The sequence below is a fragment of the Clupea harengus genome, chromosome 9 (genome assembly GCF_900700415.2).
Source record: "Clupea harengus chromosome 9, Ch_v2.0.2, whole genome shotgun sequence".
Taxonomy (NCBI): domain Eukaryota; kingdom Metazoa; phylum Chordata; class Actinopteri; order Clupeiformes; family Clupeidae; genus Clupea; species Clupea harengus.
The window spans coordinates 5053264-5080477 of record NC_045160.1 but is presented as its reverse complement, the minus strand read 5'-3'; the positions used below and the strand labels follow the sequence as shown (position 1 = coordinate 5080477).

General features: G+C 45.7%; 3 protein-coding genes across 3 annotated transcripts in view; all 3 read right to left on the bottom strand.

Moving 5' to 3' along the window:
• Positions 1–3519: 3519 nt before the first annotated feature.
• On the bottom strand, positions 3520–6557 carry tsen34 (TSEN34 tRNA splicing endonuclease subunit). Its single transcript, XM_012839951.3, has 4 exons — positions 5317–6557; positions 5057–5189; positions 4685–4942; positions 3520–4204 (listed from the first exon to the last, which is right to left on the bottom strand). The coding sequence occupies exons 1-4, from the start codon at positions 5659–5661 to the stop codon at positions 3963–3965; spliced, it is 978 nt and encodes a 325-aa protein (XP_012695405.2). The 5' UTR covers positions 5662–6557; the 3' UTR covers positions 3520–3962.
• Positions 6558–6706: 149 nt separating this feature from the next.
• On the bottom strand, positions 6707–10906 carry LOC122133157 (zinc transporter 1). The gene is made up of 4 exons (XM_042708674.1): positions 10650–10906; positions 9169–9801; positions 8490–8771; positions 6707–7736 (listed from the first exon to the last, which is right to left on the bottom strand). The coding sequence occupies exons 2-4, from the start codon at positions 9794–9796 to the stop codon at positions 6988–6990; spliced, it is 1659 nt and encodes a 552-aa protein (XP_042564608.1). The 5' UTR covers positions 9797–9801; positions 10650–10906; the 3' UTR covers positions 6707–6987.
• A 7624-nt stretch (positions 10907–18530) lies between these two features.
• ppp1r37 (protein phosphatase 1, regulatory subunit 37) overlaps positions 18531–27214 on the bottom strand; it is a 45371-nt gene continuing 36687 nt past the window's right edge. Inside the window, exons 7-13 of the mRNA XM_012839954.3 lie at positions 27113–27214; positions 26311–26423; positions 24198–24339; positions 23725–23891; positions 19885–22150; positions 19557–19652; positions 18531–18943 (exon numbers count right to left, since the gene is read on the bottom strand). The exon at positions 27113–27214 is cut by the window's right edge and continues 54 nt beyond it. Of these exons, the coding sequence (XP_012695408.2) occupies positions 19570–19652; positions 19885–22150; positions 23725–23891; positions 24198–24339; positions 26311–26423; positions 27113–27214 (2873 nt within the window). The 3' untranslated portion in view covers positions 18531–18943; positions 19557–19569. The remainder of the gene's footprint in view (positions 18944–19556; positions 19653–19884; positions 22151–23724; positions 23892–24197; positions 24340–26310; positions 26424–27112) is intronic.

Below are 27214 nucleotides of genomic sequence, written 5' to 3'. Positions count from 1 at the left end.
ATTGCCGAATATGGGGATATAGTAAAGAAAGAAAACTATTTTGCTTTGATAGGAAAATCTACCTGCTCTACAAGCATCCATTTGGGGTCGACTCCACTTTCTACAGAGTGTACTCTTCACTGATGGCCTGTGGGCTGCTGGGGATGGTCTGTGCTGTGATCTCTGTCAATCTGAGGGTCAGAGGAAGAGACCAGGCCTCTCAGGAGAGACTGAGGAGAACAGCTGAGGGGGAGCACAGTGAAGGTCAACCTGATTCTGAGTGTGTTAATACTGCTGAAGACGGCATCTGAGAATGAAATGCCTCATTCACTCTTATATTACTGGAAATTCAAGCTTGCTCTGTGGTACAAAAATGCTGTCATTCCTTTGGCATATTTCATCAATGTAATCTTCATCTTCAACATCATATTGTATAGCATGCTCTCTTGAAATCTATTTCTCTGTTGCATGTTTGATCTGTGTTGATTTCTTAGATGTGTAATGTTAGCTATTAGGCCTATGTGGTTTCTTATTGGTCCAATAAGAAACCACATAGGCCTAATAGCTAACATTAGCCAATTAGCCAATTTGGATCTGTCATTAAAGCCTGACCGTATATGCCTACGATACCCATCATGTGTTGAGTGAAATGTCCATCACAATCTGCAGCATTTAATCTCTTCCTGTCAATCTCAATGCATCATCTTCCTGGATTATGCAAGCAGAAGAACCTTAGAGAGATAGAGGAACACATATATAGAGGTGCTGTGAGTGTCTGCAAAGAGACAGACGCAGAGACAAAATGGCTTCAGTTGCAGGGGCTGCTGTTGTACTGATGCTGCTCGTTGACTGTGTTCAGTTGGAGTCGGAGCCGGAGCCCACACGGAAGCCAGGGACCAAGCTGTTGTTTGGCGCAGAGGGAGAAGACGTTCGGTTTAGTTACGTGTCGCTGCCCCGACGTCAAAGCAACTTGACTGGTGTTTTGTACCGGTCCACCAAAGAAGGCTACCGGTTTGTGATGAACTCATCTAATCTGTCACAGCACTCCGATTTAGAACAGGCCAAGAGAGTGGTCTACTGGACCACGACGTTCCTGCTAGAGAACCTGTCGTTGTCAGACAGTGGAGATTATGTGACCGAACGCTGGAGAAAGGGCATGGTCAGGGAGAAGATAAATCACAACCTGGTTGTTTGTAAGGACCAGTGCAACGTTACGGTACTTAATTTTCATGACCACGAGGAATGGGTGATGAAGAAGAAGAAAGAAAGTCATGGCAACAGACTGCAGGTGTATAAGATGACATATAAGAGATCATATTCAGGTCTCGACCAGACGACTTTGGTCCTGGACACCAGGCTGCCAATGGAAGTCCTCCCAGGTGATCAGAGGGGTGAAGTTGAAGTGTCCAGCAACAGCACCACGGTGCGCCTCTCTATCGGCAGGTCACTAGTCACTTACGTTTTCATCATTTGGACTGGGGATCAGTGCTGCATAAGTTTGGCTAATAGGGGGAGAGGCAGTTCGGGACTACCCCGCACGCATCCAGCCTTTCATTTCGTAAAGCCAGGTGAGAGACTCACTCTACCTTGCAGCCGTACGGACAATGCAGAGGAGATTGTTTGGCAAACTCCAGGTAAAGTTCTCTCCATCGATGTGCCTCTATTCCGCAACATGTCTTATCAGGAGGAAGAGGACATGTACATAGATACAAGCACTCTCGCTCTGGTCACCCTGTCTGTGGAACTCAAGGATACTGGTAGTTATATATGCAAACCAGATTATTTCGGTAGTTGGAGCGGTCTGGAACATGAGGTCTATGTTTGCCCTGACCTGGAAGCCACGCGTGTGCTGTTCTCACTGGGAGACACTGCTACACTGGTCTGTGGTGCAGAATTTAATGTGAGTCGAGTGACATATACTCTTTATCGCCATGTAGACCAGGAGCAGGAGCACCCGTCTCTGAAGCTTGAACAGATGAACGTCATAGAGGAGATGTCAGCAATGTCCAGTGGTCAGTTATCCCTGACTATATCCAACCTTACTCTAAATGACAGTGGACTGTATCATTGCCATATGTGGGGATATACTGAAGAGAGAAAACTATTTTGCTTTGATAGGAAAATCTACCTGCTCTACAAGCATCCATTTGGGGTCGACTCCACTTTCTACAGAGTGTACTCTTCACTGATGGCCTGTGGGCTGCTGGGGATGGTCTGTGCTGTGATCTCTGTCAATCTGAGGGTCAGAGGAAGAGACCAGGCCTCTCAGGAGAGACTGAGGAGAACAGCTGAGGGGGAGCACAGTGAAGGTCAACCTGATTCTGAGTGTGTTAATACTGCTGAAGACGGCGTCTAAGAATGAAATGCCTCATTCACTCTTATATTACTGGAAATTCAAGCTTTCTCTGTGGTACAAAAATGCTGTCATTCCTTTGGCATATTTTATCAGTGTAATCTTCATCTTCAACATCATATTGTATAGCATTTCTCTGTTGCATGTTTGATATGTGTTTATTTCTTAGATGTGTAATGTTAGCTATTATGCCTATGCGGTGACTTACTGGATCTGTCATTAAAGCCTGGCCATATATGCCTATGATACCCATGATGTGTTGAGTGTTTCTTTGTGTGTGTGTGTGTGTTAATGTGAATATGTGTGTGTGTGTATCGGTGTGAATGTGTGTGTTTGTGTGTAGGTGTGTTTTGCTCAGGTGTCATTCTCTGTATAGGCCAATCATAACTCACTCCCCATATCCAACATAACCTAACAGGAAACAATGTGTAATAGCACATCAATACCTTACACTGAAACTGGTTCTGATGATGTAAATATTGGGAACGCAAAAGTAGCTTGGAAAAAAATCACCATCATGACGCTCAGGTTGCTCCGTAGCTAATGGTTTATGCAATCATATAGTTGGATATCAAAAATGTTAGCCTATCGGTCACCCGAAAAATGAGAAATCAGCTTTATCAACATCTTCATAAAGAGGTTATGGGGCTTTATTAAAGGTGTGTTAGGCTATAGCTCATAGGCCTACTAAAAACATTAAATTCATTAATAAATTGGTTAATTAATGAATTGCAGATGTGTTACTGTAGGTTACTTAATTTCTTTTAGAAATAACTGTCGAAGAAAGGGATGCCCTGTTAATGGTCCTGATCCTTTCCTTTGAAGTTATGAATATTTGTCTGATTTTTGAGAACAACTGTGATGCTTTACTTGATGTACTTCTATTCTGTAAATGGGATGTACTTCTATTATATAAATCTATTGTTAATGGTCACTGTGTAATATAAGGCATTGTACAAACACTTCATATAGATTCCTTTCCATTTGTCCAAATGCTTATTACTTGATGATTGTCTATGATTGCTAAAAGCCACCGTTTACCCTTCAAATATTCATATTGTGTGGACATTTGAGTGTGTGTTCATGTTATAGTGTGGGTCTCCTTCGATTTCCCCTTACATGTACTGGAACATGAATTATTTGTATTAACATTAACAACAACAAAAAAAATTATAAAAAAATTATAATAACTTGGACAATTCTATGTCTTTTATTATATTGTAGTTGTACGTATGTGAGACAGTATGGTAGGTGGTTGGAGATATGGGCACTTCTTAGCAATGTGAACATGTCTAACTGGTCCTCCACATGACAGAGTCATACATGGTCTTTTGTTGGATGTAGTGTGAACTAACATCATTGTTTGTGGATACATTTGTTATGAATGTATTCCGGTGAAGATCATTGTAGATCAGGACCCCATACATCAAAATTTGACTAAATCAAATTACTGCGCCAAAGGGATGGTTCACCAAAATGTCTATCTGCGGACCTAGATGAACAACAACATCCAGTTCCTTTCCAATGGCTTGAGAGGGAGACGTGGAAACACAGGTCCCAACCAGACTACAGGCCCAGCAGAATCGGACTATGGTGACCACAAGGGTTCTGTGACCCGTCAACAGAGCTCTCAGACCATGCCACTCCACTGCAGGGATGTATACACCACCTCATCTTCTCGTTCTTTTACTTCTCTCTCCTCCTCCTCTTCCTTGTTCAATTTCTCTCGTGTGACACCGGGTGAGCAAAGCACTACCGTCTTCTTCACGTTTGAGCCGAGTCGGGCCATTGCCAGGATGTCACAGATGGGAGTGGTTGTGTTCATAGCAACGCAGAGGGCGATGAAGTGAGCGTGAAAGCAGAGGGGGTCACCTGTGAAGAAAAAAAAGGACAGGTGTGTTGTTTCACAGGTGTACGGTGTAGGGGTGGCTAGAGTTTATCAAAGTGTTAGCGTGTTCCTGTGGCACAACTGGTAGAGCAAGGTGCCAAAAAAACCTACATAATGGGTTTGATTCACAGGGAACGCACATAGGCTATTGATGTACAGTGTCTATCTGTGCTGTAAGTAGCTCTGAATTAAAGTCTGCTAAATAGAAAAAAAGAAGTGGATGGGCTTAAGAGAGGTTGTATTAGCAGAAATTGCCAAAATAGGAATTGCCTAAATAGCGTTTCCTTATACAAGCTGACAAAATCTTTTTTTAAAGTGCTACGGTCTACACACTAACAAAAAAGTCTTTGATTTCATCCAGACAGCTCATTTCAACAGTGTACCACAGGTGACCGATGATGTTAGCTAACAAAAAAGTAATAGGTTGATACATCTGGCTTATTGATGTAATCTCTGAGGTTTACCAGGGTAGACCAGGTAGTCTCCACCAAATTTCCCAGCAGAGGTCAGGCAGAACCCTCTCCTACGCAGGTCCCGGTACACAAGGAATCTCGTCTGTGCTTGCTCATCCTGCTGCACTGGCCAGCTGGCGGACAGGAAGTCTTTCTCGTCACTGTGGTAACTGAGTCCCGCCCGGGCAGTGCACAGCTGGACAGTAATGGCAGAGACAGGAAGAGAGAAGTCCCGATCCAGAGCCTCCAGACGATCCCGAACCGAGCCCTCTGACACACATAGACACACACAGAAAGGTGAGTGAAAACTTTATAAGTCTCTGAAGAGTCACTCACTCAAAGGATGACAGTTGTTACTAACATTCCGTGCCTTCGCACACTCACCGTTCTTTGTGTCAGTCATGACCCTCTGTAGAGCCCCTTTCTTGTCCTGAAGAGCGAGGGCGCTCTGCACTTTATGACATTGCTCAAGGTCCTGTCGGTAATGCTCAACTCGTTCCGAGTAGTCCTCTTCTTTCTGCAGGCATATACAACACTAGCCTATTCAGCATTCAAATAAAATCAGATGCACTTTTAAAAACTGACAACAATCTAACTTATGTGTTGTTGTTTTTAAAATAAAGTTACAATAAAATACAACTTACCTCTTCATCTCTTGTTGGCAAGACCATCACTTTCCCGTCTTCAGCTAGCAGACGTGCCTCCTCGTCAAGAAGTTCCAGCGGTCGACCCAGCCTCGTGTTCTGTCGTGGCTGTCGGGATAGCGAGCCCACCAAAGATCCGATAACCCCTGCCTGTCGGGCCATCTTAAGATCGGCAACACGCCACAGAAGAGGCGTGGATCCACACATGCTTATTCCGGCTAAAAGGGGATTCTCATCTGATATACAGGCGACGTCCACTGTGGACGTCACACAATCTCCATCATCAACTTTATCCACACTCTCGCTGCCGTCTGTCAAGTGAATATGTGTGACGCCTTCGGACATATCTGTCCTACTATGCGAGCAATTAGTAATTGTAACTTTAAACTTAAATATATACACTTATCTCGAAATGAATGCACTAACTTACTAGATGGTTCAAGGCCTACTTCATAGTTTGGTCAACTTGAAATGGCACTTTGTATCAGTAAGGCTACCTATCCAATCACTAACTTTACACTGTAGCCGAAACGTGCATATGTTTAGGCTACCTCTGCTGTCAGCAACATCACGAGTGTCCAAAAACTTCAAACTTATCCTGCATTTAAGGTCTATATGACACTGAATCAAATAGAGTTTAATATCTACTATAAATAAATTGTAAATGGTATGCCGCTAAATGAAAATATCCACAAGTTTCAGAAAAATAGCTTCATCGATGGTGTTCATTTATGTTCTTCCTCGTTGGTTTAAGAGTTGTTTCAACAAAATTTAGCGACATCTACTGTTCCGGAGAGGAAAGTTCAGTAGCGTCAAATGTGACAGGCCAACGTTTTTCAGGACACTGCTACATTTGAGCGGCAAATTCTCCCCAAATATGCAAATATCCTCTTATCGTCAGTACATCCAGATCGAATTCCTCTGTAGAAATTATGGATAAGTGAGTCAGACACAAAGGTAGGAAATGACTTTCCTGATAACCTATTGTGCTCTTGATTTTATATTTAAATAGCGTTCAATTATAAAACGAACTCTCTACTAAAAACTTTGTGTGTGTGTGTGTTTAAACGAAATACCCAACAGTAGCCAATAGTATTTAGTGGGCTACTGTAAAAGGCCTACTGAAGAAGTTAGAACCAAGGTATGGATTTAAATTTTTATATTTACGTGAAAGATTTGCTGTAGTTTTGTAATATTTGTATTTGTACTGAATTGTAAACTAAACAACTTACCTTTTTATTCTTGTGTGTTAGATGGGGAGCTCATATTCCTTCTCTCCCACTCTGTTAGTGTTTTTCTCAGCTGTGCCATATTAAAAATGCTCTGTTTTTTTTTTATTTATTTTTTTTAAGTTGCTTCCTATCGACTTATTGAAAACCAGACCAAAGAATAATGATAAAACATTTAATTTCTAAAAGCCATTATTAGAATGTACAACAATGAATACAATATATGTCAAATACAGCATCAATATCATATGTAAAGAATACAAAAATGTAAAAAACATAATTTACCTAATATAAATTATAGTTTTTTTTTCCCTACAAAATATTATAACTACATACAATTGTAATGTGAACTCCTGCATTAAACAGACATGGTGCACAGATGTCTAGTCCTTCTCAAGACCCTGCTCAGCTTCCGCTGAGAAAACTGTTGAAATCCTTTCCCTCACAAGAAAGTGTTCTCAATGATCACGGCCTGTGGGGCCTTCTCCTCCACATCACCACTAGAGGGCGCCTGATCCGCCATGCCTACTTCGGTTAAGGGTACGCAGCACATCTTCTTCAAACACTCCTTCCTACAGGGCAGGCTGCAGGGCCAGTCCTCAACTAGATTACCAGGCACAGCTGGCAGGACTGTCTCTCCATTTAGATTCTCTGTGGCAAACTCAGGCTGGACTGTACACATGGTCACTCCAGCACTGCGTAGTGTTTCCGTCACCCCGGCAACGACCTTATCCGGCCCCTCCCACCAGCAGCGGGTGTTCACGTGCACGTGCACGGAGGCCACCAGGCACCTCTCGGTCAGCTGCCACAAGTGGAGCTCGTGCACGCCCTCCACGCCGTGCCCGGCCAGTAGCCTGCGCCGGAGCTCCGGCACGCTGAGGCCCGGGGGGCAGCTCTGCAGCAGCAGCAGCCCCAGGCGATGCACCTCAGGCAGGGCGTAGGCCAGCAGCACCAGCACGGCCACCATGGAGAAGGCTGGATCCAGGTAGACCAGAGAACTGCACAACTCCTGGGGGTGGTGGCAGTCAGGGCTGCCCAGCAGTGCAGTCAGCGCGTTGGCAAGAGCTAGACACGGGCACAGCAGGTCACGGAGGACAGTGGCGTGGACCTGTAGACAGCTGCTCTGCTGAACTCTGGGTGGGACTTTGTAGAGTATGGACAGAGGAGGGACACGTAGGTTGGCAGGGTTTCCTAGCAGAGAGACAGAGAGAGAAAGAGATGTACATTTAGGAGTTGATGACAGACAATAAATACTGTGTTAAAATGAATAAAAAACTATTTTATTAAACTGTATCTTTTTTTTTGAGGAGCACTTGTTGTTTGTTTGATTTTACGAAGAAACAAGTGTACTGCCTTTAGGCCTTTGGAAGAACTTTGATAAAATGTAGAAATCATATCAGGAACAAGGAACATGTTGTACACAAAGCTGTCCTTGTAAGACTTAACTCCTTTTTATTCTTTCTTTCACTTTGCTTTCCATTACAATTTTTCTTTTGTATGATGTCTGAATAGTATTTATATTATATTATACTATATTACACTATATTTTTCAGCCAGGCTGATACTTCGAATACCACACTACACCCTCAGATTTTCAAACAAATGGCTTGTGTCACAATGTTCCTCTCTCCACAGTTTCCCATGACTAGCCATGGCACAAAAGTCAGCCATTTTCCATTTCCTCCACTGGGTGGTATTTTAAGTTTGAAGTTGCTTTTGACTGGACCAGATGTCACCTGACATGAAAAAAAGAATGAATCTAGAAATGAATGAATGAACACTGGCTGAGGTCAATTTAGACCCGTCTGCTTAATCCAAGATCTACCTGGGAAAAGCGACATGTTTTCGCAACCTATAATCAGTAGAGCGTATAAGAAGGGTTCTTTGACTACCAGTGAGTTAACAATGCCCTCCAGATGAACTGGAAGTGAGGGAGAGGCTCACCGGTGTGGCCGACGCAGCAGGTGTTCATGGGAACCTGAGACGAAAGATCTGTCAGCTCAAGATCCCTGGCCTTGGACTGAGGAGGTTCATTTCTAGGCTCCTCCAAGCCTCTTGGTTCTGAAGAGGGTGACATCTCATGATGGTTGGACCCCAGAGACTCAGGGAGGGTCACAGAATCGACGTCAGGATCCAACACGCTGGGAGCGGCTGGGTTACAGAACAAAAGGGACCCATCTCGAAGGGTTCCACTGGCCAACTCATCTTCAGTGACTTTTGCCACAGCTACAACAACCCAGATAATTATGGTTAAAACACACGTTGAGCGTTAAATTTGAAATTGCAACCACTTCAGCATTTCTAGCATAATCATTCCCTACATATAATCATTTTCCTTTTTTCTGTCACACTGATGAAAATGTATTAGTATTAGAAAAAGACGTTTCATGGTTAGTTCAGAATGTAGTCCACTTCATAAAGAAAGGTCTCTCTCACTGTCAATCATATTCTTCATCAGAAAGACCAGTAACAAGCAGTAACTTACATAACATCCTAAAGCCTCCATGGAAATAAGAAATCTTAAAACTCAAAATTACATTTTTGTAAAGGAGGTAAAGGCTTAAGTTCAGAGATGCGCTTAGCTGCACAGGTGAGCCAGGTAAGTCAGACCCAAAGACCTTACCTCTCTCATCTGACCCTGAGTCAGGGGGCGTCGTGGTAGAGGTAGACCCCGCTGCCCCGAAAGGCTGGGCCCAGGTGAGGCCCAGCACAGCGGTGTTGAAGAGCAGGCTGAGGGCACTAGTCACGGTAGCCAGGACAGGCCTCTGGATGGGGTGCGGCTGGAAGACGTGGTTGAGTATCTCTAGTGTGACGGACACACACAGGGAGGACAGGAGCAGCGCCGAGACCAGCGAGCCGAACGGTTGCAGGCGCGGCGTAACGGATGAGCACGAGAGAACAGAAGTGGAGTCACGAGTGGAGATGGGTGCGGCGGACATTTTAGTCAGGTTGGGGCGAGCGGTGCTGAGAGGAGAGGAGCTGGGGTTGGGGTGGGAGGTGCTGTGTGAGTTTGAGGAGCTGGTGTCAGGGGAGGGGGGCAGATAGGGGGAAGAGTGAGGAGGTGTGTATCCACCCCAGTGTTGCTGGAGTGACAGGTGGAGGAGGATGTAGAGGGTGTGGAAGCCATCCACCATGTTGATGAGGCAGTTGCAGAGGCGGCTGACGATGACCTCGAACAGGAGGAGCAGCAGGGTTAATCCCAGCATGCATCTGTGCCCGGTGCTGCTCCGCAACCTCACATGCCCGTCCATGGCACCTATTGGCCACAGGTGAGATTCACTTAAAAATGATTGAAACCTGACTCAGAATACAGAATCTTTCAGTGCAATAGATTACCAAAATGCTCTTTTCGAATGAGCATACATTTAGGCTACTGATCCCCACTCTCCCAGTTAATCCACACACACAGACATACACACACACTCAGGCAGTACCTAGCATCAATGCATGAATAACACTCTTAGGACAATTATCTGATTATATTATTATATTTCTTTGTTAAATAGCAAATAGCAGCTTCAGTGTGGACTACTCACTGACACTCTTGTGACCAGTGGCACAACAAAGGACAACAGTGTTTCGAAATGGAATAACTTGAAGCTCCAGTTCCTTTCACACTACTGTAGAATTTGCTTGGAGCAAGGTCCAGTACAAGATGTCCAGTGGCCTATTGGGTATGTAGTCTGCCAAACGGTTTCTTACATGACAACCGCAGTTCGATTTATGAAAGAAAGTCCTGGTGCCTCCAGCCTGACCACAGTATCCATACCACATCTCAGGAAGGGAGATTGAGAATACCTCCTATGTAGGCTATAGGCATTTTTTCTAATCCACTATTTTTCTAGACGCTAAAAAATATATACATTAATTAAAGAATACTTGGGGTTAACAGTGAGAATCACCTGTTTCGCAGGCACTGACAGTTCCGTCGGATTTCGGTTGATGTGCCCGAGCCACTACATTAGTCAAGACAGACTTGCACCCAAAGATATCATGTAATATTTCACATGCATTTAAGAAAAATATGGGGAAATGTTGGATACCAATGAGCTACTAGCTCTTTCTAGGATTAAAATGAAAATGAAATCTCATGAGTAAACCAACCTGTTTAGTAAAGACAATCCGTTTTGTGATCACTGACAGCGGATCTCGACGGGAGGGTGGTCACGGTTCCTCTGACTGAGCCTGACTGTGGCAAACTTTCCTTGCCGGTGGTCAGCTCTCTCCGCGGACCGTCATGTCCCACGCCCACCCGACTCCCTCTGTCCTAATCGTTGTCATGTGAGTGAATCTATCTTCGTCATCCTATCTTATCCCCTTTTTTCTTCTTAAAATCTCGTCAAGGGTCACCGTCATTACAGATCAAAGTCCATCAAACCCTGACCTCATCGGGCAGTTAAATGGGTGATGTTCTGCTCAAAGACTTTCCAAGGGTCTGACACTTTACGTAAAAGAGTAGGCTGTTGATGTGGACAATGTTGATGAAACAATGCAATGTGTTGGCAGTTTTCACTTACTAAAATGGATTAATTTATTTTGTGAATATAGGCTACTGTAATTCAACATGTAGACAAGGCATATCCTAAGATACCCTGTAAAACCTGATGGGCTGAGTTATAAACACTAGAAGTCTAAAGACCAAACTAGACTATGTTAGATGAAGGCATGGGCTACTACATTACATTTACATACAGGCCTACTTTTCCACCGGACCTAGAATGAGACACCCGTTACAAACCACCAACCATTCACAAGTTATCGTGCAGCCCTCTCCTTTCTTAAAAAGAGGACATACCTCCTGAAGTTGTCCTTTTAAATATTTCGAAAAAGAACAACTGTGAAATAAAGACAACAAAATTAATGTGAGTTGACAAGTCGGAAAAGCCTCTTTCAGCATTAAACAAACACCCGCGCGCATTCCGCAAGACTGTGCAGAACTGCAGAAGAGAGCCCGCGAGGAAGTTTTTGATCACTTGCCATAGTGGTTATAACAGCTGTCTTACTGGACACAGGCTTTAGAACATTCACATTTTCTTGTAGGGAACGGCAAGGGTAGTGTGTGTAATATACAGCCTAATTAGCCAACCCGCCCAGACAAGTTGAAATATAGATTATGGTAAGCCCCCTCAATGAAAGAATCATGCTTACATCAGTTTTAAACCTTACCATATTTTGCGCACGCATTCAAATAATCTTGCATGCAAACATTTATTTGTGACACACATTTTCATTGCAATGCAAGATGATCTTCAAGAGGGAAATGAAAGCCCTGATTTGTCTTCAGAGACAAGCCCAGACAAGCATCTAAATTCTCCAGTGGTCACATCTAGCATCTAACCCAGAGGCCCCCTGGCCATTTCCTTGTAGGGGACAGAGGATCTTCAGAGATACAAAAACACAATGCAAAGCTTTGGAGCTGCATTAAGGCATCGGTCACTTAAAACAAGCTAGTGAAATGAAAGTATTTTTTATTTATTTTTTTCAGATCATTTGGGGGCCTTGAGCCTCAGTGCGTGTTACTCATACTGTACGTGTATGCAGAAGGTGGCTTCAGTGTATGTTGTTCATCTATTCAGCTATTTTCACCTTGTGTTGGCTTTGGGTCTTTTCAAATTATTTAGGATGTCCAACTTCTGACATATTCCTCCCCTAATTTTGTTCCAGTGTCGTACGTATACAAATTTATCATATTTCTTGGCCAAAAAATTCAAAAATAGACCAAGCAAAATCAGCTGGCCCAATATGTGGATGAAACTCACATGGATACACACATCGACACACACACACACACACACACACACACACACACACACACACACATAGAAGAGTTTCTACTTTCTAAACAATGTGACAGTTTGCACAAGCACAAGTTGTACTGTAAATAAGTGAACATAATTTTGGATAAACTGTGTAGTGTACTGAGTGTTCTCAATGAGCCTTACCTGAAGCTCCCTAGTAGTCCATTTTTCCACAGCAACGGTGACAGAAATTATTCAATTATTCATTCAACAGCATAGCACACTGTTGGCATACTCGTCCCTTTCCCCACAGTGAATGAATATGTCCCAACAGTACCAACACCTCACATCTCATTACACATTACTTGTGTACTGGAGGAAAACTTGGACATCAGTGGCAGTTGTGCCAGTGTTGTTTCCCTTGACTATACTGTATGTGTAATTGGACATAGGAGAGCTCACCTACACTGAGGATGAAGGCCCCTGAGATGTTAATGCCTTACCTAGACGGCATGAATAGCGCTGCCCTTGCAATTACCAGATAGAGTTCCTAGTTTCATTATCTGTAAATGATTAAAAGTATATTTTGTCTTGTCTGTGGCGCACACCTCCGGTTCTCTGACCCCCCTCCCCCCAAAAAACACTTGTGACTCAAGTTTCAGGTGTTTTTTGCTGAGGTGGCCAGTATCTGTCTGTCTGCATGCTGTGTAGAGTAAATGTCCCAGGTCAGGAGAGCTGAACCTGTCAAAGTAGAGAGGCCATGAAGTGTCCAAGGGAAGAGAGGAGAGGTCAGCCCCAAGCCCCTTTTGAAGACAAAGTATGGCTTGTTCTGAGCTCACAGCTCATCCTGTTCAAGGTGAGCTCATGATACCCGAGTTGAACATCTTACTTGGAAAGCGAATTGGCTATGTGATTGACATTTAATAAGACAATGTTTTTAAATGACCCAATGAAATGATATATTCCTAAAAGCGAGTGCTTTTGCATTTTTGCACATATAGGCTATACATACACACACAACCAGAAGATGCAGTGGCAAACCCTTTTATTTCAGTGAAGATTGAACAATAAACCTATAATAGACCACCAATAAAGTCTGCAGGCCCCAAAGTCTTACATTTCCACCCATCACACAGACAGCCATTTTACCTTTCAAATTGAGAGACAAGTGATGTTTAACTGTCAGCAAATGTGTCCACTGCTCATTCGCCATAACTGAATCAAAGGGGACACAGGAAGACATGGCTTATGCAACCAGTGACTATAACCGCAGCCCCCAATACAGATATGCTGTACAAAAAGAAATGGTCGTCTGAGTCTCTGCACTCTTAAAGTAGGCTGAAGCCAATGGTCCACTGGAGCAGTAAGAGTAATGCACTCTATGAGGGAAAACGGAGAGGAAATTAAGGACTAAAGGAAAAATTCTAAGAAAATCAAAGCCTACCCCCCACCCCCACCCCGAGGGGAGTTTTCCAAGAAAAAATATCTGAATATAAAATGTATAGAGACCCCGGGCCACTGGGGGCAGCATCCTTTGATCTTCAACATGGAATGCCAGAGAAAATCCTTTACCTTAAGTCAATTTTTATTGAAAAGACAGAGGAAAAGATGGAAAGGGGTTCTGAAGGATGTGGAAGGGAGGGAGTGGATATACAGTCAGTCCAACATCTTTGTCCCTTTCCACATCCTTTACCAGGTGCTACACATGAATCTTGTTTTCTGTGACACAATCGATTAAAACACTTTTACTTAACCCAGAGGTACGTGTATGTAGTTATTTACAAATCACAATGGTTTGTCCATGAAAAAAAATAAAAAAAATGGTACATTGAAATAAAAATACACCAAACTCATGTCCAACCTTGTAGCCAGTGTACTGTATTAAGTATAGTTAATGGCAATTGATGTTAAATTCTGAAGAATGTGGGAAGTCAAGGGCCACTGAGGTTACTCTACTGTTACATAAAGGAGAGATTACTATAAGTCGCTGAATTCCATCAGCGTAGGATTACTGTAATAAGCCCCAAATAGACTAATGGACCTCACAGGAGAGCCATAGAGGGACCCCTTACCATGGAGACCGATTCAGAAAGGGTTTAAGCAAGGTTCTACGACCCCCATGGCACCCTTTGTTATGACAGACGCTGGCTCTTAGAAGCCCCTCGGGGCAGACGAGATGTGCTGACTTCACACAAATATGCAGGACTTTGAAATGCGGAGGTTCCCGAAGCAGTCTAGACGAGCGTTTGATTCTCTCATTATTACATTTGGGCCCTGTGTCAAAGTACACAGACATCCAGAACATTTGTCAAGGACTATTTTAGAAATCCACGTACACTAGATACATCACTCTAGTTACATTTATCTTCTCTGCTCAGGGCGAAGCACAAGTTTCCAGAACGGCTGTTTGTATCTGCTACATTCCATCACCACCTGCTTATGGTAACATACATAGTGTTGCAGCTTCATCTGCATACTTTACCGCCGTCTCCTGTTATACTTTCAGAGCATTTATGCTTTAGTTGTTAAAACGGCTCATAGAGCCTTTAGACATTAACATTTCATGGTTTGCTTGGCCATCTAAAATGCTATTGCCATTTTGTTCCATCCCGCTTCACCCCAATGAATTCCTTTGACTAGGTCACTGTTAGGAAATACTGGAGTCTTATCTATTCTGGTGATTAAAAAAACAAAACAAATATAAATAACATTTGACTAAATAAAAAAAAAAAAATGACTTACTGGTAGAGCTGAAGTCGAACAGAGGTTATTACATAGAAGTGAAGCCATTGCAGGGATCCATGCAGGGGGCTTTACAGCAGTACAGTGTGCACTGCTTACAGTGGGGAAGGCTGCAGAGCCTGAGCCAGTCCCATCCTAAGCATCCTTCCTCCAAAAGCCAATGCTATCTGATGTGCCATTACACATTGCAAGGACAACAGTGCAGAGAAACCCACCTCAGGCGATGGTCTGCCTGAGGTATTGATTTATCCAAGGCAGGACAGTGGCCTACCCCCTTCTAATGGTTTGGCCAGATGGCCCTCTTATTTACCGAGTCATGCCTACTGGCAACAACATCCCATCACCATGGCAACAAAACTACGTGGGAGAAAGGCAAACTGTGGTTACAGAAGGTGGGGAAGAGAAGACGAAATAAAAAAACGGCAACAACTTGTCACGTTGCCTTCTTTCATTATCAGACAGCAGCTACAATTCCTCACGATTCGGGGACCATTAACCGGAATAACCGGAATAACCAAAATAACCAGAACTCGAAAATGGTCCTCATGATCTCCTGATGGGACGATGACCCAGCCCAGGAAACAGCCACAGCGGTGGGCTTCAACAGTGATGGCCTTCAACCGATGAGCTGCTAGCGGAAACTCATGGCGCAGAAGTATCTGACCAAATTCAGTGGAAAACAGTGGGGTTGCAGGAAGTATTGAATGTGGCTGCTGGTTTGGAATAAAACTACACAACATACAAGACAGGCAACACTCGCAATGCATTGTGGTTGACAAAATACATACGCATGACAGCATCACAGCAGTGAAAACATGAGGGGGTGGATCACTTGAAAATGGAGGAACAGCCAGTCATAGAATTGTCATTACATGCATTTATTTGAGAGAGAGAGAGATAGAGAGAAACAAAATTTACTTTTCAATACACATTTGTGTGCTAACCAGCAAATTTATTTTCTGTCGTCTTTTTTTATTGATTAATTTAAACAAGTAATTTAAAAATGACTAAAATGAAAAGCATTACAAACATCAAATTGGAAAGAGGGGGGTGGGTGGGGGGCAGCACAGCAATGTGAATCTATTTGGAGGACAGGACAATCTGTTACCGAGGCAACACACCGGGGCTGGTTTGGCTGTTACTGTATGTCTTTGAAACTGTGGCAAAACTTGCCCCTGTTCCCTGCGCCCGTTAACAGTGCTTGTCTGTGCCACACACACACACACACACACGCTGACTCTGAAACAGCCCGGAGCTGGGCCAGAACCATTCCAGAGAGCTGCTACCACACACACACACACATACGCACACACCCCTACAGCAACCTGGGAGAGCGAAAAAACAAAAAGAGCTAGCCAGGACAAGAGGCGCTTGTACACACACACACACGGCCATGATATTGGAGGCCGGGTGTTGGAGGCCCCCGAGGAGTCACAGAGACGGGTCAACAGGGGCCTCGGTCCACTGCCCTCAACCCCACTCTCCCCAGCGCCTCACCAATCGAGCCGCCTCGCCTCGCATCCACCACCTTCATACTGTGAGGTAACATGAAGTGACGCGACAGCTCCTGGCTGTGTCTCTGCCCCTCCCGTCACCAAGGGGCTCCACTGGGCCGCCAGTGTGGGCATCTCCCGATGACCAACAGCCAATAGTGTTTCACTTCCTTATTAGTCTCTCACTCTGACATTCATTTCGTCCAGGGGGGCGGATGGCGTAGGGTGGGGCATTTCCTGGAAGGTTAGCGGTGAGGCGGCTCTGCAGAGGGTATAACACCTTACACCCCCCCCATCTCCCACCCCACCCCCCCACACACACACACACACACACACTCACCCTCCCCTCCGCAATCTTCATCCCTCTCTATTGGGCTTGACCAGAGCTATTTGCCCCCACCTCCATCCAACTGCATGTCAATGTCCCCAAACCGTTTGCCCTTCGTAATCCATCACCCACCCCATCCTGCTTTCTACTCCTTTATGCCTTTATGACAGGAAATGATCAACAAACAAGAGACAACAATCTCTGAATGCAATAGTAATCGCTCTTCTGTAGAATCTGAAAATATACACCATGGAGAAAAAAAAAAATCTTTAAAAGCAAAACCCCAAGATTTTCATAATAATAATAATATTATTATTATTATTATTATTATTAATAATAATAATAATAATAATAATAATAATAATAAAGGAATATGGAAAAAATAAATCACACAAAGAAAAAGGCTCATATAACTATAAAATAAATAGAAACAACTGAATCTTCAAAAGCAGCAAAAAAATTAAGGTGAAAGGGGAAAAAAAATAAACAAAACACGATCAAAAGGCAATGAGCATGTTTTAATCCTCTGCTGAACGTGTGTAGTGCTATGTATGGGATAGCCAGAGAGAGAGAGAGAGAGAGAGAGAGAGAGAGTAATGAAAGGAGTAGAATGAAAAACAATTATCACATTGCGCTTGACGAGAGCTGCTTTCTTTTCTTTCTTTCTTTCTTTCTCCCAAACAGAGGATAAGACAGACTGGGCCCTGCTCTCCACTGGGAAGGCCAGTCAGGTGATAGAAGTTCTCAGAGAAAAGCTACTGTCGCACTAAAGAATGGCCTCCCTCTGCCAAGGCAAGAATACCTCCTCACTCTCCTCCTCCTCCTCACTCTCTTCCTCCTCCTCCTCACTCTCTTCCTCCTCCTCCTCTTCTGAGTCTGTAACATTCACATTGGGTCCCTAAAAGGCTTCTGCTTGAATGCACTGATTCAGGTTCACATGGAGACAGAAAGAAAAATCCCATTATAGACTTGTATGTTTTTTTTTCCCTTTCTTCTTCTTTTTTTTTCTTCTCCTTTTTGGCAGATCAGAGATGGCTACGGCAGGCGAGAGTTAAAGTTCAATCAGAAGACTCTCTCTGTCGCATTTTGTCTCTTACCATTGCATTGAACTCTCTTTTTCTAAACTTTGGCGCTATTCTTGGTCATGCGACAGACCTAAACTTGACTTAGCAAATGCACACACACACACACACGTTTACACACGAGAGACATATTCTCCACATCCCACCACCCTCACACTCGTTTAACTGCTCTATCCGTGAAAAGAACGAGAAGGGAGGAGTGGAACCAGAAGAGGAATGAGAGGACAGACAGAGAAAGAGCGAAAGAGAGAGAGAGAAAGAGAGAGAGAGAGTCCTGTGAAGAAGAGTGTCCTGCCGCAGTGACCTCTGAACACCACTGGAGGTCGGTGTTGAGGTTTCAAGCCCCCAAAGATGCAGAGCGGAGTGAGTGTATATGTGTGTGTGTGTGTGTGTGTGTGTGTGTGTGTGTGTGTGTGTGTGTGTGTGTGTGTGTGTGTGTGTGTGTGTGTGTGAGCAGGTGAAAGTGGGTGTCGTGTGTCTTTGGTTTTGAGCAGTTATATATTGCCGCCTCCTCATTCCGCATTCTTTCTCTCCATTCCTTTGCTTTGCTGGGGGGGACGTAGTGGCGGGCCGAGGGGTAGTGTGACAGCTTCCATAAGGTCTTTTTTTTTTGTTTGTTTTTCTTTTTATTCTTTCTTTCGTCTGTGTGTGTTTCTTCTGGCCGTGCCTTGTAGTGTATTGGCTGAAATGCCATGACAGTTTCAGTCAGAGGCTGTGGTGTTATTAATATTTTCTTTGTCTTTTCAGAGGGTTCCTTGTGTGTGTGTGTGTGTGTGTGTGTGTGTGTGTGTGTGTGTGCGTGAGTGTGTGAGTGTGTGAGTGTGTGTGTGCGTGTGAGTATCAATGATCATGTGTGTGACAGTGGCCTAAGAGAGGGTGAGTAGACAGCAGGAATGATGAAGGGGGAGGTAAGTGTGTGTGGGCAGGGGTGGGAGCTGGGGTGGGTTAGGGCATCAGGAGCCCAAGGCCTGGAACAGGCCCCAAAAGACATACTGACCAGCTGGTCGACAGCAACCTGAGAGGGGGAGAGAGAGAGAGAGAGAGAGAGAGAGGGGGGGAGAGAGAGAGAGAGATAAGTTGTAATCTCTTACCACTTCATTATACTTATATCTTATTTATAAAGAAAGGTCCGCTGAAGCAGTTAAAAAATCTCTGTGTGTGAGGTACCCATGACGAAGCACCAGATTCAATACACAAATACTTACACAAGGTCTAAGAGAGAGAGAGCATCCTGAATATTTAACAGACAGTGAAAGCCCCAGAGTGTCCAAAAGAGACAGAGTGACAGGGACTGAAAGCAGTGTTTCATAAAGTACTTCTCAGACCCGGTAACATGGAACTGCTACTGCAGAAACCCAATGGAACCAAAAGTTCCAGCTCAAGAAGTTCCCATTTCAGAGGTTATGAAGGAGTCACTAACTTTAATTGGAATACCTGATATATTTTTATATTGGGAAGATAAAGGGAGAATCGTCACTACAGCGTCAGTGAAAATCCAGTTACAGTGGTGTGGGCCGCACGGTTTACCTATCCAACTGCCACAGCAAGGGGGCGATGAGTGCATGTGCCTGCAAAGGCCTTGTGTGTGTGTGTGTGTGTGTGTGTGTGTGTGTGTGTGTGGGTGTTACCATGGTGACAGCATTACGGGGCCTCACGTCCGGTGTCCAGGCTGGCCTCCAGCAGCAGCTCCTCCAGGTCCTGCCCGCAGTGAAGCTCTGCGGTCACTACACACAAACGCACACACAAAACACAATTAATCTATAGGTTTCCCGCAACTTCTCAAGCCAAGTACGATATATTTGTGTACTTTCTAGACAACGTTAACGTTACATCTGCAAGTTTACTGACAACACAACTGAGACAACAACATTTCATTAATCGTATTTTTTATATCACTGAAATGCTGAAATTGCACCCCTGCTGCGCTCTGCTGGTGTGGAGGAGAACTGCACTCACCGTGCTCCATGACGCAGCTGCCTGGCTTGGGCCCTTCGGGATCCAGCAGGTGCAGGGCGAACTCGGGCTTCAGCCCATTGGGCAGGGCTGATGGTTCTCCAGATGGTTCTGTCGCTATGCTCTCGCCGTCGTCCGTTGAACTCTCGTCCGGGGAGTCGGCTGACGACTCTTCCGCCTGTGGCGCATCCGTGGTCGTCATGGCGTCCGCGGCATGCTCTTCCGTTGGGGCGGTGTGTTGCTCCTGAGCGGGTGTGGCGGCCGCGGTGATGGGCTCTGGAGAAGGCAGCGGGGCTGAAGAGTCTGGGGACTCCGCAGGGATGAGAGGTGGAAGAGCGGGAACAGGGCACAGCTGCGTCTGCTGATCCAAGATCAGCTCTAGCTCAGCGTCCAGCTCAGCCTCAAGCTCAGCCTCAAGCTCAGCCTCAAGCTTCTCTTCCTCCACCTGCCCAGGTGTCTGTGTGCCTCCAGTCTGAGGGAGCTGCTCAGGACCTGGGCTGGAGTCAGGCTCCAACGGCCTCTCCAGCACCAGGGTCTGCTCTGGATTACCACTGACCTCTGATGATGCAGCGGGCAGGACGCACTCCTCAGACAGCTCCTGTGTCTGTGGGTCCTGTTGGCAGGACTGGGAGGTTGTCTGAGACTCCTGCTCTTGGGCAGCTGGCTCTGGGACCATTTGGGAAGCCTGCTCTGGGATCATTTGGGAAGCCTGCTCTGGGATCATTTGGGAAGCCTGCTCGGGCTGTTGCTCTGGGATAATTTGGGAAGCCTGCTCTGGGATAATTTGGGAAGCCTGCTCTGGGATCAATTGGGAAGCCTGCTCAGGCTGCTGCTCTGGGATCATCTGGGAAGGCTGCTCTGGGATCATTTGGGAAGCCTGCTCTGGGATCATTTGGGAAGCCTGCTCTGGGATCATTTGGGAAGGCTGCTCTGGGATAATCTGGGAAGCCTGCTCTGGGATCATCTGGGAAGCCTGCTCAGGCTGCTGCTCAGCTGCAATCGCCTCCCTAGCCTGCTCTGCTACCAGTGTCTGTGATCCAGACTGGGTTTCCTGGACCGGCTCTGGCCTGGTTAGTGTGTCTATGCTGCCTGTGTCAGGCTGGAGTTGTGTGTGAGTGTATGGGCAGGCTGGAGGCTGTACCTGCAGTATGTTTGCTGTTTCTGCTGCTACTACTACTATTTGTCCCTCAGCTGAAAGCTGGCTAGGCTCTGTGGAAACCTCCTGGCTGCTTTCCTTCAGGTCCTCTTTAACACCCACTGTGAAGGCTGTAATTGGCTGCTTCAGGGGTGTTACACTCAAGTCAGTCTCTGCTGGGGGATGCTGGGATTGTAGTTCTGGGGGGGTCGGCACTGTCTCCCCTGGGGAGTTAGCTGGGGTGTTGGACACCTGCTCAGCAGGGCTCTGGTCCTCCTTCTGCGTGTGCGAGTCCGTCTGTCCCACAGGAGGCCCGTTTGGACCCTGATGCCCTCCACCTGAGGACGTCTGTGTCGGGCTTTGGGTCTGCTCAGAAGGTGTGGGCTTCGGGGTACTGTCTTTGGGGGTCTGGCCTGGACCTTGTCTCTGGTTCTGGGCTGCTCGGTCCTGCTCTTTCCAGGCCTGAAGCTGGGCCAGCAGTTGTGGCTGTTCTGGCGGGCTCTCCACGCGGGTCACCATGAAGATCTTGTGACCGCGGCCGGGGCTGGACACAGAGATGCAGCGGCCGGGGGAGGGGGGTGTACCGGGGGCCACCGGCGCCTCGGTGACCGTGATCCCGGACAGGGAGGGGTTACGCGGCGGGCTGGAGGTCTGAGCGGCGCTGCTGATTGGGCCAGGGCTGTGGGAGGGGCTAGCACTGGGGCTGGGCTGCTTCGAGGGCTGTGGAGCGCCGTCATTCGCAGAGCATTTGACCGGCGAAGCCCCTCCCACAAACACCTCTTTCTCATCCTCCTCTTCCTCCTCCTCAGTGTCCGAGTCGGAGTCGTCCACGGCGGGCGCTGTCTGTGACGAGCTCTCCTCTGCCTCCCCTCCCTCAGTTTTGGTCTCGCCCGCTTCCTCCTCTCCGCTCTCAGCCTCTCCTTCTGTCGTTGTGGAGGCCGTGGCAGCGGAGGCCTCCTGCCCCTCCTCCTCCTGCTGCTGTGGCAGGTCCTCGGCGGAGATCTCGGCCATGGAGGCGGACTGCCGCATCTTCTGCTCGGTCTCCTCGCGCTCCTTCGCCAGGATGAAGTTCCGCTTGCAGCCATTCTGGACCTCCGCCAGCAGGGCGCGCTGCGTCTCTATGAAGCTCTTCACCTGAGAGAGAAAAAAAAAGAGGGGGAGCGGGTGAGAGAGAGGGTGAGGAGAGAGAGAGGGAGGAAGAAGAAGGAAAAAGGGAAACATGGAGGAGGGGTTAGAGTGCGAGATAACATGGTTTATACACAACAAACACATTAATAGATAACATGGTTTATACACAACAAAACACACAGGACATGTGTAGAATAGCAAGCGGCAAAGAGGAGAAGCAAAGGGCAGAACAAGGCAGACAGAGAGGAACAGATGGAGGGAAAGAGAAAGTATTGATCACTCTGAAAAAGCAAGTTTGGGCAGCCTGCCTGCAAACACATCACAAGCTCCACGAACAGATGAAAAGGTCTCCATTACAGCCTGTCTCTGTGTCCTGCACATTCTCCAAGCCCACGTGCCCAGTCTGGCATCACCTCAGTCGGGACTGATATGGTGAGGCAAGCTAGCCTGACTTTGCAGCCTACTGCTCCCAGGTCAGTTTTAAAAAAAAACTACACTTACAAAGTTCCCGGGACAATTCTGGCAATCATGAACGTTTTCTTATCTGGGATTCGTTTTTGGCTAAGAACAAGATTTAAGAACGCTGAAAAGCAGTCGTAGATAGGTCAGATTGGAATGTGCCCATGATCTTAAGGGCTGAATTTGTGAGAAATCGTTGGTGATTGCGTTCACATATATTCTACAGACATCATCGGATTTAAATAATCATATTAATAATACATACGAGAATATTTTTATCATTAACAACTGCATTTCACATTTACAGTCATGATTCTACGAGGCATTGTGATGTCCTAAAATAAATGAAAGCACTATGCTACACGAACACTGCAAATGGCAGTGAATAAATATATAAGCATCAAACTCAATCGCGTGGATATAGGCATAGTGGAATAGAATGAACACATCTACATTCTGCAACAGGACCTCCACCTCTGCACCGGTGAAGTTATGTCTGTGTGTACTGGCCGGTGCACCACCGGTGTTCGCTTTCCGCTTTGACATGATTTTGATAGGCCTCAAGTTGCTTTAGCGTTGTCTGTTATCCCTAACCCTATTGTTGCATGCCCTGGCGGGGTGTTTATACATGCAGATTTAGGTGTACGAGAACGTGCGTTCAATTTAAGAATCAGTGCACAGCTAAGAGCACTTTTCACGCGTTCATGAATCCGGCAGGGATCTTCTTAGGGTTGGTCTTACGAAGTTCGTACGAAGATATTTAAGAAGACACTTAAGAAAATGTTGCAGAAGGGGGTCCATTGTTTCCTTAATCGTAACAGGGTTTGGGGAAAGGCTAGTACATCAGCTTGCACCATTAGTGATAAAGTAGGAAGTATAGCAATCCCATACTAGTCAATGCCGACTGGTTGAAGGCTGGTGCAATGGTTTCAAAATTAACCCAAAATCTACAGCCATAAGGACGTAAATATCCTCAGAAGACTCCATAGATGATTCGGCAGCAACTCACTGCTGAAACACCACGAAACTCATGTTTGCAACTTTGGTTCAAAGTGGTAAGCACCTTGTCCAAGTGTGTGTGTGTGTGTGTGTGTGTGTGTGTGTGTGTGTGTCCCTCTCACCGTCTCCTTCTTGGGCTCGCGATCCAGGTCGAGGCGCAGTAGGGAGGTGTTGACCTTGAGGGCCAGGGATAAGGCCATCAGGCCACCTGTCTTAATGTCGTTCTCACGCAGGTCCAGGCGCAGCAGCCGAGGGCTCTCAGCAATGAACTCAGCCACTGCTACAGCACCTACACACACACGTGCAAGCAAGCACACAGAAACACATATGTGCACACACACACACACACACACACACACACACACACACACACACACACACACACACACACACACACACACACACACACACACACAACATGAGCAACCCTATAAATATGCACACAATAAAACATGCATAAAGGGCAAACCTGCACATAGGTGTATGTGTGCACAGGAGTACACGAGCGACCACATAAGCATAAAAGAAAAACACACACGTATCATACGCACACACAAACACGCATGCACACACAAACACATGTGGCGTGACGTACCCTCGCAGGACAGTTTGGTGGAGGCGAGCCCCAGTCTGAGCACAGAGCGGTTAGCGATGAGGCCGTCCTTCAGCTTGTGAACCCCCTCATTCCCCACGGAGTTATGGCCCAGGTTCAACGTCTCCAGACTCTGAGTACAGGGCTAGAGACAGAGAGAGAGGGAGGGAGGGAGGGAGAGAAAGAAAGAAAGAAAGAAAGAAAGAAAGAGAGAGAGAAGGGGAAGGGAGAAAGAACAAACTTAAATCAGTTACCAGTAGCGTGGGGCAGGGGGCAGTAGAGAGTAACTAGTTCACACAGACACAGTTCAACAGTAAAAACAGTAGCTCCCATTATGTGGTTTAGTCTGGTTATGAGTCATTGTGTGACTGATTGGAGCTATTTCAAAAGGCCCCAGGCCCAACATAACCAGACTTAAACACACACACTGGCACACTGACACACTGGCATGAGACCAACACACCACTATGTATATGCACACATGCACACACACACACACACACACACACACACACACACACTCACACACTCACAAATGCACAGTGAGCAGAAAGAGAGGAGGAGGAGGGATGGGGTAACTATAAAATAGCTATACGACTGAAACTTATCTATAGACTTGTTTCCATAAATGTGCCGTTTATACTGGTTTGTACAGTATGGACACTAGGGGTGGGAATCTCTTGGCACCTCACGATTCGATTCCAATTCAGAGGTCAACGATTCGATTCTAAACCGATTATCGATTCTAAACCAATTATCGATTATCAATTCTAAACAGATAAAACGATTATCGATGCATCTCGATTTTTAAAACATTTGAGTTTGCTACTCAGAGTCTTAAATCACTTCCTACTTTGAGTTTGATAATTAAAGAAAATCAACAGATGAATTACCTTCTCTATTTTTTTTATTAGAGAAAAAGTTTTTCCTCGTCACAATTATGACTTTATATGAACAATGCAATAATCGATGCAGCTTGCATTTCAACACAAAATGAATGTGTAAAAAAAAAAAAAAAATGTATAAAGTTTTATTAAAAAATCGATTATGACCTTTTCTGAATCGAGACAGAATCGTTTTTTCCCACCCCTAATGAACACGGTCTGCCTTTTTCACTAGGGAAAGGCAAGTGCTTTCTGTCTCTTATAAACACGCATGAGCACACACACACACGTGCTCGCGCACACACACTCCCTTTCTCAGACTGTATACATCATGAGCATTTGGGCCACAAGTGCTTTGCCGAGTAACAGCATTACACACTTGTGTGTGATTAACGCAAGCAAACTGCCAGGACAAAATACCACATATGCCATACATACTGACCTCAGATGCGCGCACACACACACACACCTAAGTGTATGTGTAGGGTTATGTGATTAGAAATGAACTCCAAGATTGAGTTTTTGTGTCTGTGAGTGTGATGTAAAAATGCCGTCCTCTTTGTGTGTGTGTGTGTGTGTGTGTGTGTGTGTGTGTGTACGTCTTTTAACCATTATGTTTGTATTACCATGTGATCCATCATAAGTATGTGCATAAATGTGTATGGGTCTGAGTGTGTGTGGATATGATATGATATGATATGATATACGTGTGTACAGTCTGTCTTGGAGTGTATTACTTTGCTTATGCAAGCAACATATAACATATAACAACATGTTTGAAGCTCTTTCCTTCATGCTGACTTTGGATCTCTCTTTCTCTTTCTCTGTGTGTGTGTCTCTCTTTCTGTGTGTGTGTGTGTGTGTGTGTGTGTGTGTGTGTGTGTCTGACCACCCACAGCCTGAGAGACTCCACAAGAATGGTCATGAGACCGGCTGCTGAGCTGGGAGGAAACACAGCAGCACTTCACACACCACTGACAGAATAATCTGTACTGCATCTCTCTTTGTGTGTGTGTGTGTCTTTGTGTGTGTGTGTGTGTGTGTGTGTGTGTGTGTGTGTGTGAAAAATGGCACATAAACAGAATTATTAGAATGGACACTTTTCTTTCCAAGTCGTTCATGTGAGTATCTGTGGTATGTGAGTATCTGTGGTGTGTGTGTGTGTGTGTGTGTGTGTGTGTGTGTGTGTGTGTGTGTGTGTGTGTGTGTGTGTGTGTGTGAGTGATAGTCACCAGTGCAGCTGCGAGGTAGCCCATGCCGTTGTGTGTGAGCTGGTTGTTCCACAACACCAAGGTGACCAGACCTTTCCTCTGCTCCTTCAGGCCCTCACACACGTATGCCAGCCCTGAAAACACACACAGAGAGACAGAGAGACAGAGAGAGAAAGAAAGAGAGAGAGAGAGAGAGAGAGAGAGAGAGGAGAGAGAGAGCGTGAGTAAGGAGAGAGAGACCGTGAGTAAGGAGAGAGAGAGAGAGAGTAATGTCATCTAAAGGAGGACAGGTGATTCAGCTACCTCGTGAGGGTTAAGTTCACGCAGCTACAGAACACAGCTGTATGTTCTCAGTGCGTTTTGTCCGTGTGTATCTATGTGTGTGTTCCTGTTATCTGATAAGGAGCTGGACTTTGTGCTGGGGGTCTGATTCTGACTGCAGTAATGAGGAGAGCATAAGGATAGAGAGAAAGAGAGAGAGAACAAAAGGATGTCTGGGGTTTGCAAAGAGGGGAGGAGAAAGACACGGAAGGAGGGACAGGAAGAAAAGGAAGAGGGAAAGAAAGACAGGGGGGACAGGAAGACCAGAGAGAAAGAGAGGGGGAGAGACAGGCATCTGCTGAAAGAAAGAAAGAAATGCCAAATACAAGAGAAGGACCAGAAGAACAACACGTCAGGGAAAAGAGGACAACGAGGGGTAGGAGTTTAACACAGATGAGGGGATGAAAAGGATTCTGAAAGATGAAAGAAAGAAAGACAGAAAGAAGAAAAGGGAAAGAGTACGACAGAAGGGAGGGGGAAGACTCTAAAACAGAGGAGGTACCGGTGTCCAGGATGTGGTTGTTGCGCAGGTCCAGGATCTGGATGTTGTAGTTGAACTTGAGCAGGTTGCCCAGCTGGGCCGAGTCCTGAAGGCCATTAAGCT

What these genes read in the sequence shown, in the direction of transcription:
- tsen34 (XM_012839951.3), bottom strand. Translation starts at nt 5,661, where the DNA reads ATGTCCGAAGGCGTCACACATATTCACTTGACAGACGGCAGCGAGAGT. An exon ending in CATGACTGACACAAAGAACG is followed by an intron (nt 4,943 to 5,056) that starts GTGAGTGTGCGA and finishes TATGTGTGTCAG; the next exon opens with AGGGCTCGGTTCGGGATCGT. An exon ending in AGACTACCTGGTCTACCCTG is followed by an intron (nt 4,205 to 4,684) that starts GTAAACCTCAGA and finishes TTTTCTTCACAG; the next exon opens with GTGACCCCCTCTGCTTTCAC.
- LOC122133157 (XM_042708674.1), bottom strand. Translation starts at nt 9,796, where the DNA reads ATGGACGGGCATGTGAGGTTGCGGAGCAGCACCGGGCACAGATGCATG. An exon ending in CTCAGGGTCAGATGAGAGAG is followed by an intron (nt 8,772 to 9,168) that starts GTAAGGTCTTTG and finishes GGGTTGTTGTAG; the next exon opens with CTGTGGCAAAAGTCACTGAA. An exon ending in CTGCTGCGTCGGCCACACCG is followed by an intron (nt 7,737 to 8,489) that starts GTGAGCCTCTCC and finishes TCTCTCTGCTAG; the next exon opens with GAAACCCTGCCAACCTACGT.